Source organism: Camellia sinensis, chromosome 1, assembly GCF_055761805.1.
Source record: "Camellia sinensis isolate YWXY chromosome 1, ASM5576180v1, whole genome shotgun sequence".
Lineage (NCBI taxonomy): Eukaryota > Viridiplantae > Streptophyta > Magnoliopsida > Ericales > Theaceae > Camellia > Camellia sinensis.
This window is the reverse complement of record NC_138961.1, coordinates 448,991-459,312: the sequence shown is the minus strand read 5'-3', so window position 1 is coordinate 459,312 and position 10,322 is coordinate 448,991. Positions and strand designations below refer to the sequence as shown.

At 33.9% G+C, this 10,322-nt stretch overlaps 1 protein-coding gene across 1 annotated transcript; it reads left to right on the top strand.

The window, feature by feature from the left end:
- Window positions 1-2,739: 2,739 nt before the first annotated feature.
- LOC114318052 (uncharacterized) lies at window positions 2,740-8,524 on the top strand. Its single transcript, XM_028264912.2, has 5 exons — window positions 2,740-3,493; window positions 3,796-3,901; window positions 4,082-4,190; window positions 4,924-5,748; window positions 8,174-8,524. Exons 1-5 carry the CDS (start codon window positions 3,295-3,297, stop codon window positions 8,279-8,281), a joined length of 1,347 nt encoding a protein of 448 aa, XP_028120713.2. The 5' UTR covers window positions 2,740-3,294; the 3' UTR covers window positions 8,282-8,524.
- Window positions 8,525-10,322: the final 1,798 nt, after the last annotated feature.

Below are 10,322 nucleotides of genomic sequence, written 5' to 3'. Positions count from 1 at the left end.
TTAATTAATTATGTTAAATAAAAAATTATGACAATGGAGTTTTTGTAATTTTTTAAATCACATGAGACAATTTGTATTTTAAGCAAATTTCAAAGGTGTATTTGCAATTTACTCAAAAATTATTAAAATCGTATTAACCATTTATTTTTTAAAAAACAAATGTGCTCTTATTATGGAGTTACATATGTCAAATTTACTTAATTTTTTACATGGATGATTTACTCGACGGACTTTATAATATGAACAATTTGGATTATCGAAAAAGACTCTAGACAAGCCCTCAACGGGCCTCATAGCAGCCTTCTGTGCCAAGAACCCCACTCCCTGGGTGATTCTATTTGCATCCAAATAATAACTCAGTACGCCCAATTAAAATTTTGAAAGTTTAGTTCTTGTTATATCCTAATATAAATTTATTAATAAAGACAATATACATTAAATCTTAAAATAAAATATTATTTTTTTCTCGTAATACACCAAAACTACTTATACATATTATTCATATCCAACTGTCATCTTCAAAATTATGAACATAATCATCAAAAAATCATTATTTCATCTTTTTATCTTCATTTAGACGATCATCAAGTAAATTCAAACACATAAAATAATTAATATCAAGAAATAAGGCTAAATCTATTTTATTAATTGTTTGTGATTAATTGTACTCCTATACATAAAGGAGTATGAAAAAAAAAAAAAAAAAAAAAAAGGTGAAAACCAAATTTGAGGAAAATTGGAGAAGATGGAATGAGAATGAAATGAGAATGAAATAAAAATGAAGTGTCGATTATCATCAAGCGACTAGAGATGCTTGTAAGACTAAAGGCGATGACAATAATCATCATATTCATTAGAGAGAGAGAGAGAATACCCAAATTACTGAAATAATTTTTTCTATAAACATACTCAAATTCAAATTTTTTTGCTCAACTCTAACACTACCCTCAAAGCATCAACTAGCACGTCATAGAATTTTTATATATACTAAGGCCTCGTTTGGCAAGAGGCTATTTTAGCCAATTAGCCAAAAAGTTACTAAATTAGCCAAAAAGCCAACAACCCATACCAAAAAGTCAAAGATTCTCTTTTCTCTCTACTTTTTGCACATCTTTTCGTAATTAGCCAAAAAGTCATCCCAAACATACAAGTTTTTTTTACCTACCTTTTTAGCCAAATAGCCAAAAAGTTACTAAATTAGCATGTTCCCAAACGAGGCCTTACACAACAATTTTTTTTTTCTTCTTTTTTTTCTCGGGAAAATTTCAATTGAAACATCATAGAACAATAAATATCAAATTATATATAGTTAATGGTGATGAATTTAATTGATACTGAGAAACCTATATGTGAATAGAAAGGATAAATGTAATGAGAAATCTATTTAATGATTTTTTAAAGGGAGACTTATTTATAAGTCTTTTTTTAGACACTTATGCTAGGCTAAATTCTGTGTAATTTCTTATAGAGTCTCAAGTCTTATTTAGATAAGAATGTATTCCACAAGATCCTACATAAACGTAACGTGACGTGACACATACATAAACGTAACATAACGTGACGCATACATAAACGTAACGTAACATAAAGTGACACATATATAAACGTAACATGGCACCTATACGTAACGTGATACCAAAATAAACGTAACGTGGCACCTACATAAACGTAACATAACGTGACACCTACATAAACGTAACGTGAAAGTAACGTAACGTGTCACGTTACGTTTCACAAACTTAATGAGTTTTTATTTTTTCAAATTGAATGTGAAAATGTTGCTGGTTTATGTTGGTGTCACGTTACGTTTCATATAAATATGATCTATGACAACATTAGGAAATTGAATGTTGTCATAGATCATACGTGTCACGTTACGTTACATAACGTGACACCTACATAAACGTAACGTGAAGGTAACGTAACGTGTCACGTTACGTTTCGCAAACTTAATGAGTTTTTATTTTTTTAAATTGAATGCGAAAATGTTGTTAGTTTATGTTGATATCATGTTACGTTTCATATAAATATGATATATGGCAACATTCAATTTCTTATAGGAAATTGAATGTTGCCATAGATCATTGGAAATTGAATGTTACCATAGATCATAGGTGTCACGTTACGTTTATGTAAGTGTCACGTTACGTTACGTTTATATAGATATGATCTATGGTAACATTCAATTTTCTATATATGATTTTACTATTATTTATGATATTAACAACTAATATTGAGGGTAAATGTGTCAACAAACTTCTCAGAGGACTTATGAGAACATAAGTTTTTTAATAGGACCATATGTAGCATAAGTCTCTCTAATAAGACTTATAAATAATTTTCCCTTTTTTAAAAAGTTTTTCAAAGTGGTATAATTTGAGATTATTTATTTATTTATTATTTGTGTACCTTAAAAGGTGATTTGGGAAAAAATATAAAGTGTATTTAAAGGTTAAAAATCAGATTTTTGACTTTTAACCTCTTTTAAATTACATTACTTATTTATTTTTTTACACGTTTTTTTATAATAAGAAAAGCTAAAAAAAATCAAAAAATTAACTTTTTAACTTACTTTTCAAAATAACTCAAAGAGTATATTATAATTTTAAATAATTTAAGAAGATGCATTAAAAAATTTAATGTACGTAATGATTTTTTTTTTTGGGGGGTACCAAATAGAATCTCTCCCATTCCCTAGACGGCCCGACAAAACGGAACAGCAGGCGCTCCAATAGGCTCGTGTTTTTGTGACTAAACTGTCCCTTGCGTTAGTTACATATCATATAAAATAAAAGAAAGGTCGGTTTGCCAAATGTTACGTCTTCGACCGATTACAGGAATCAGGGAATTGTATCGATGCTCCAACCCTTTTACCTCTCTCTCTCTCTCTCTCTCTCTCTCTACATGGGGAATTTTTGTTTGGTTGTCTCTCTTGGTTGGCTTTGTTAGCTTAGGCCTTTGATCAGGTCAGAAAGCCGGCCATCAATATCAGTAGTATTTAATTATCTACACATGGATGGCATGGCACACTAGTTTCTTTCATTGGTTTCTCCGGTCATTTTCGTATATGATTGTGATTATTATTATCACAGGTGTGGTGTGAATGAAGTGAGCATTATTTATCTCTTCTTCCCCAAATTGCTAAACCTAAGTCATTTTCCCGCCCGTAATCCCACCACCAGTATAGTAACTAATAACTATATCGGAACGGAGACGTATAAATAAATATAAATAGAAACCAAATTAAGAAGAGATCGAGAAAGACATAGAAGACAACAGCAGGCACAATTAATAATGAACCAAGGTGGTGGCGGCGGTGGTGGCAGTGGGAATAATGGAAGAAAGAAAATCTTCGGGACGCTACCTAATAACGGTCGGAAAGACAGAAGAGATGAAGAAGAAGTTCTTCTTCTATTCCGAGAGATGCATAAACAGGAAAAAGATCGTACCGTCAGCCTCCTTCAACCTGTTTCTGATGAGTTTGAGGCAAATGGTGAGGCCTCTGCCTCTGCCTCTTCATCTTATCATTCATTCATTCATCTTCTTTCTTCAATTCATTCATGTACATTTATTTACCAATTATTCTTGGACATTCTTATTCTTATTCTTTAACAGGCACTCCATCCTGTTCGCTATGGTTTGGTTGGTTACTACTTGTTAGGCTTACAAATCTGTTCGAGTTCAAATAATTAATAATTAAGCTATTTGTTTTTGTTTTGTTTTGTTTTGTTTTTTGTTTTTTTTTTTTGCTCGATAATTAATGAAGCTGTTTGAACCACACTAAATCATCTACAGGGAATTATCCGCTTTACAGAATGGCATCTGTAAAGAAAGGGTCAGGAGGAGGAGGAGGAGGATATGAATTTCTTGCTGATCAGAGCGGAAAAAATGATTACGACTGGTAATTAATTTGTTAATTTAATTCATTTTGATTTATCCGCCTCCCTCCCTCCCTCTTAGGTAGTGGTAGTGGTACTACTACTGGTGCTTACAATGTTTCCCATGTACAGTTTTTGACCTTTCTGTTTCTGAAAACCAAAATTAACTTTTAATTATTTGTTACATTTACTGATTGTGAAAGGTTGAAAACTCCACCGGCAACACCTCTATTTCCATCTTTGGAGATGGAAGCAAATTCCCCCCAACTCTTTGTTCAACGGGAGATTCCAATTATCCAGCCTTTTTCTCGGGTATTACGTGTGTGTGTGTATATATCTATATCTATATTCTCAACTACCTGTTATATAGATTCTTTTGGTTTTCTAGCATTAGTTTGAGTTTATTGACATATCTTGCTCATTTGCTCAGCAAAAAAGTTGCCCGTGTGGTAGGCTAAGTTTGTGGTTAGGATGAAAATGGTAGAAAATGCAAAATAGAGTAAATTAATTATTTTCATTTGTTTAGCAAGAGAATGGTATGGAAAACAAAATAAAGTTAAACTTCTTTCACAAGTCATATTAGCATAATAACTTAACTTTCAGTTTTTAAAAAAAAAATATATATATATATAATATTTTCTCTTAAAATAGCTAACTCAGTTAGCTAGCTACTTTAATGCTGTGTTTGGTTGGAGAATTTGGAAAGGGATTTGGAAAGGGAAATAGAAAAAGTAGGTGAAATGTGAATAAAACATACCTATATTTCACATAGTTTCACACACTTTTTCCATTTCTCTTTCCAAATCCCTTCCCAAATTCCCCAACCAAATATAGTATAAGAGAAAATAATTTTTTTAAACCAAATAACTGATATAACTTCCTCGGGGGAAAAAAAAATCATTTAAACCAACTATAGACTAGAAAATAAATGTTCCTGTATTTCACTCCATTTTCTTTCACTTTATTTTTTTTCAAGCTTTGTAAAAGTTGCACTTTTCAAACGTATGGTTGCTATGTTGATTGAGAGAGTTCTTCAATGTCCCAGTTTTCAGGCAACTCAGTGACGACTAAACAAAGCAGTGGGATATGCAAGTCTCCGAATACAAAACAAAAAGGCCCACCGAGATCTGTAACCCCCAGCGAGAGGTCAAGTGTTTTGACTCAAGCCACAAAATGCAAACAATTGCCGTCCAACCAAAAACTGAACCAATTGAGCAACACCAATCACAACAGCAGAAGAGCAAATGTGGCTTCAACTACAGCTACAAAACCAATGAACCAGCAGAGAGAAAGCCCACAGAACTTCCTTGCTTCAAACCTCTCAAAGAGCATGTTGGGACCATCAGATTCCAAAATGAAACCAAGAAGTAGACTGTCGCCTCTGGTGAGATCAACCGTTCCTGCTCAAATTCCAGTATTTTCTGATCAAGCACCTCCCAATCTAAGGACAGAGAGGTCTTTGTCTGCCTCACGGGGTCGATATGAAAATCAAACACTTGCAAATATTTACCAAAAAACTGAACCCGTCCCCAAGACAAGGAGGCAGTCATGCTCACCAAGTGTGACTAGGGGTCGCAAGGTGGAACCAAAGCCAGAGAATACTAGTACTACTGGTGCTATTACTACTGCTACTGCTACTACTATTACTGAGACTGCTACTGCGATCTCACAAAAAGGGAGAATACAACTGGCAGGAAATGGAACGCAAATTTTGGGCAGTCGGATGGTGGACAAGTTCATGAATGCTAGAAAGTCAATCGCAGAAGAAAGAGAAACAAAGCTAAAATTTCATGGTTCGATCAATGAGAGCTCTGGCTTTGGAAGGACGATGATGTCCAAGAGTTCATTGGATATGGCCCTCAAGCATATGGTATGTGTGCTTCACTCCCTCGTATATATTTACATATTCATGTATGCATGTTTATTTGAATCTCCTTCTTTGATCTCCCATTTACAGTCATCCGGTTTAAAAATAGGCTTGTCCTCCTCATAATTGGAAATGGCATTCCTGCTGCAGAGTATACTAATCGTATTTCCCACAAAAAAGGGACATTCTAGGCCATCACGTGCTTGGGATAATTTTTTGGCACTAGGCCTTCTTCTTCTTTGGAAGTGACTACGATTATTGATTCCATTGTTTGAATGCCTTTATTTAAACAATAAAAATAAAATCAATTAATGAATAAAGGGCTTTTGAATTCATCTATATTGTAGCAGAAATAAATATAAAATATGAAAAATGCTTGGGAGCACTAATTAGTGCTCCCACTAATTAGGTGGCAGTGGGTCCCGTCATTAATGATGTGATGTTTTGGTCTTGGAGTTGTATTTTTTTTTTTTTTTTTACTTTTTTAATGCATTAGTGCTATTAGTGGTGGTGTTTTTAGTGGGATGAATCATTGTTGATAAAATATACATCTATGTAGTCCATTTTCGAATTCTATATATAAGCTAAGGCAATGTTACACTTTCACCATTGCATAAAGCTACAGATATAGGATCTCTTTATATGGCTTCATAGTCTCCCTGGATTCTCTCATGTCACTAGATATTTTCGAATTCTTTCACAGTGAGGAACAAGATTTCCACTATTAAACAATGGTTTTCATTATTTGAATATTTTGTTAATTCTTTATTTTTTTATATATCGGCCATTAGGTCATATTATATATTTCAGTTTTTATATTCTATAGTTTTGTCGGTTAGTGAAGTTGTTTCCACGTATTTGAATATTGGCTAGATTATACTAACCTCCCATGAGGTTTAGACAATTATAAGAATTTGTCCAGTTATTGTAGAAATTCCTTTGATCCCTTGTGTTAGAATTTTCAGTTAACTACAATTGACAGATAATATACTTGTACTCTTTTTCCCTTGTATAAAATTACAATTCCAGAACAAATAGATTCCAGCATTTGGTTGTTTGATTTGGTGTGGTTGGACTTGCACTTCATTGAATAATGTGTTTTGTGCTATGGCTTTATTACAAGCAGCAAAATATTTGGAACTTATTTTTATTACATTTGATTATAAAAGGGCTAGATAGGTATTTGAATTTTCTAGGAACTTACATCGATGGTGAAGGGACATCTTTGCATATTATAAATTGGAATATAGTTTTTGAAATCAAAGAGGTTTCTATAATTGTCAAAAAGCATAAAGATGTTTGTAAAATTTATCCTTGAATATTTTATAATTTTTTATTTCCAGGAAATTTTTCGTTAATTTCTTTATTATTTCTCAATATATTGTTGATAATTTGGTTCATTTGATTTTGTCATCCAAATTAATTATATTAAAATCGAAAATGTTATGTAAACAAATTTTTTTGTGTAGAAATCTCATCTAAAAATGTGTGGCAGTGGCATTTAGAACTAAACACTGCTACGATCACTGAAATCACATTTGTTCGCATCTACATACGTGAGGGGTTGGAACTTGTACACCATGTTTGCACTGTCTTCCCTTTTCACTCAAAGATCAACTTAATCCCTTATTTCTCCTTTTTATTTTCTTCTCTCTGTATCCTTATACAGAAAGGAGAGGACAAACAAAATGCCGACGAGCACACATGTTTCTGCAAGAGTATACACAATAACACCCGTATTCGATACCAATACTGAGCCCCGAAGCAATTCATTTTGCAGCTCAAAGATAATTGAGCCTTGGATCCGTCTCTGCTTCCTTGCTTGCTGCTGATGCCCCAATCCCTAAAGCTATACCATTTCCCTAATCCTTTTTATTTTCTTTCTTTTATTATCCTTATTGTTTCACTTTCTTTCTTCTTCTTTTTTTTTTTTGGGCCTCTGCCTCACAGCTCTACAAACGAGTCCTCTTTATCTCGCATGCTGAAATATCCACGAGTCTCCTATTTATGAAACGCACATAAATCCTGACCCCAATAGAGTGAAAATTTCTTTACGCATGTTAGTCATTAGACGTCAAACTCCACTAGAGTACCCTGAGTCTTTTTTTTTTTTAGTGAAAAGAGTACCCTGAGTCATTCACACGTACAAGCCCAATAACTCCATGACCTGCAAAGTATATATGTAAGAGACGTACGGCCAATGTCAATCTTCTGGTAAGAAAAAGTTTATGAATATGGCTTCATCAAGATTAACAAATCTCCCTTAGACAAAAAATAAACAATGCATTCGCTTGCCATTTAGGTGTATTAGATTGTATAAACTCGAATTATATCCTCTTTTTCTTTTTTCTTTTTTTCTTTTTTGTTGTTGTTGTTGTTGAAGAGCTGAGTTTTTCTTTTAATCTAATTGTGTTTTGTGGGATGCCAGGATGTTAAACGAGACCCAGCTAATTTTCATCGAGCTAGCACTAACTCTGGAAGGCGTCATGCAGTTAGCAGCGCTCCAAGGTCATATCCACCGTCAGAAGCAGCTTAAGCGAGATTGTGTGATAAGACGGGAAGAAGATACCGAATGTTGGGTTCACAAGTTGAGTAAATCAAAGAAATCATGTGTTAAGCGTGGTAATCTTTCAAAGCATGACATGATATGTGATCACTAACGGTATTGTATTTTGTTCGATGAAATAAGAATGATGATTTTCACAGTTGCTAACAATAAATAGGAATGTCTAGGAGTCATTTGACTCTCATAATTTATCAATTGGTGGCTTGCCCATAATCCATTCTTCGGCTTCTGCTAGATAAATATGTAACACTTTTTTTCTTTTTCTTTTTCTTTTTTCATTTTTAACGAATAAAATAACACTAGCACTCAGAAGGGGGCCAAATCTGCACAAACAAAAAGGAATTTTGAAAATACCACAAATAATAGATGTATGTCATCCTTGTACATAATGATTACATATTTGAGGACACTTAATTTGAAGTAATATATAGTACATTATTTGAGACTTTAAAATTCATTTTTTAATAATTGAAAGTCATATTTTTTAATTTTGGTATAGCTTAGATGAGAGAGAGAGAGAGAGAGAGAGAGAGAGATGAAAGGAAGAGCGAATTGGAAGGAGACAGAGAAGGATGAGTGAGCTGGAGAATGTTTAGGAAATGGATGTGATTTTGTCCCTCCCTAGCTGCCAGCGAATTTCTTCATGTATAAATATAGAGGTGATGATGGGGGTTGATTTGGTACTAATTAAGAAGCCTTCTCTACCTCTAATTAGGCAGAGCAATCCTGTAGCTCCTCTGCCTTAGAACAACTCGCACCTTTGAGTAGAATCTTTTTTTCTTATTACAGTTACTTGCCTAGCGAGCTAGGAAGGATTAAACAAAAACAAAAACAAATTTTCATTATATATATATATATATATATTTAAGAAGAGAATAGAAGTGAAGTGAAATGACAACATGGTAGAGATGATGAGCAGGGGCAGAATTAAAATGATTCCTAATAGTAATAGTAGTAAGGAAATAAGAGTGGTGAGTTTGGTTACTGTGAGATATGGATAACGCGGCGGATAAAAGGATTCAAACCATATCTTGTGTCAGAATTCGAAACGAAGAATCTTATAGGTAAATCACGTGTTTGACAACCACGAATTATGAACACCCAGCAATAGAGAGATACTGCAATATGAGTATCACCCACACTAGTCACAGTGCAAAGGCTTGATCGTTTTACAGATAGGAGAGAGTTAGACAGAGTATGGGAAAAACAAATCATTCATGATTCTAATCATCCCACATCCCATATATAACGTATCTGATATATAGGCTGATTATATTTATCTATCCATATCTCTTGATAAGATACGATAGATGTAGATAATAGATAGTGGGTTATCTAGATAGAAAATAATTTAAATTCAAATTCAAATTACTAGATGATCTGATATGGGTCAAAGGTCATGCCACATGGGCGCCCAAATCCGGCTCCAATATTCGGCCCAATTTCCAACATCTCTCACTCGCACATGAATTGGCGTGACACTGCCACATCTCTATCTCAATCTCCCCAAATATTTAACGATCTCATACTAGCCAATGAACCATGCAACCGCTGAGAACACCTGTATGTGAGAGCTCTATACTAGAAACTCAATATGAGCCAGCATAGGCACATCAACCCAAAAAGAATAAAAGCAGTTTCTCATGTACCTAGACGCATCTAGTTTCATCAGCCCAAAACATCTGTAATCCCTCAAAGAGCATGTTTGACCCTCCTAGGTCCCACATTATATTCACACCCAATCAACATCCCATATAGAGCGATGTGAGTTGCCGACAGTGAATATAGAGTAGAGATGTAAAACTAGATGATTTTCCCTTCACCCTCATATCATTTAACTCGGAATTGACCACTTTCCCAGTAATGTCCCTTAAAGTCGAATCATATATGACCGCAAGCAACGTATCAAAGTAGCTGCACATCAACTCCTCATCTTATGACATAGTTAAAGGTCACAAAAGGCACAAAATGAAGTCATTGGAAAAAATGACTTTTAGGACTCACACAGTGA

Coding starts and splice junctions, on each gene's coding strand:
- LOC114318052 (XM_028264912.2), top strand. CDS start 3,295: ATGAACCAAGGTGGTGGCGGCGGTGGTGGCAGTGGGAATAATGGAAGA. Junction 3,494..3,795: donor TGATGAGTTTGAGGCAAATG/GTGAGGCCTCTG, acceptor AATCATCTACAG/GGAATTATCCGCTTTACAGA. Junction 3,902..4,081: donor GGAAAAAATGATTACGACTG/GTAATTAATTTG, acceptor TGATTGTGAAAG/GTTGAAAACTCCACCGGCAA.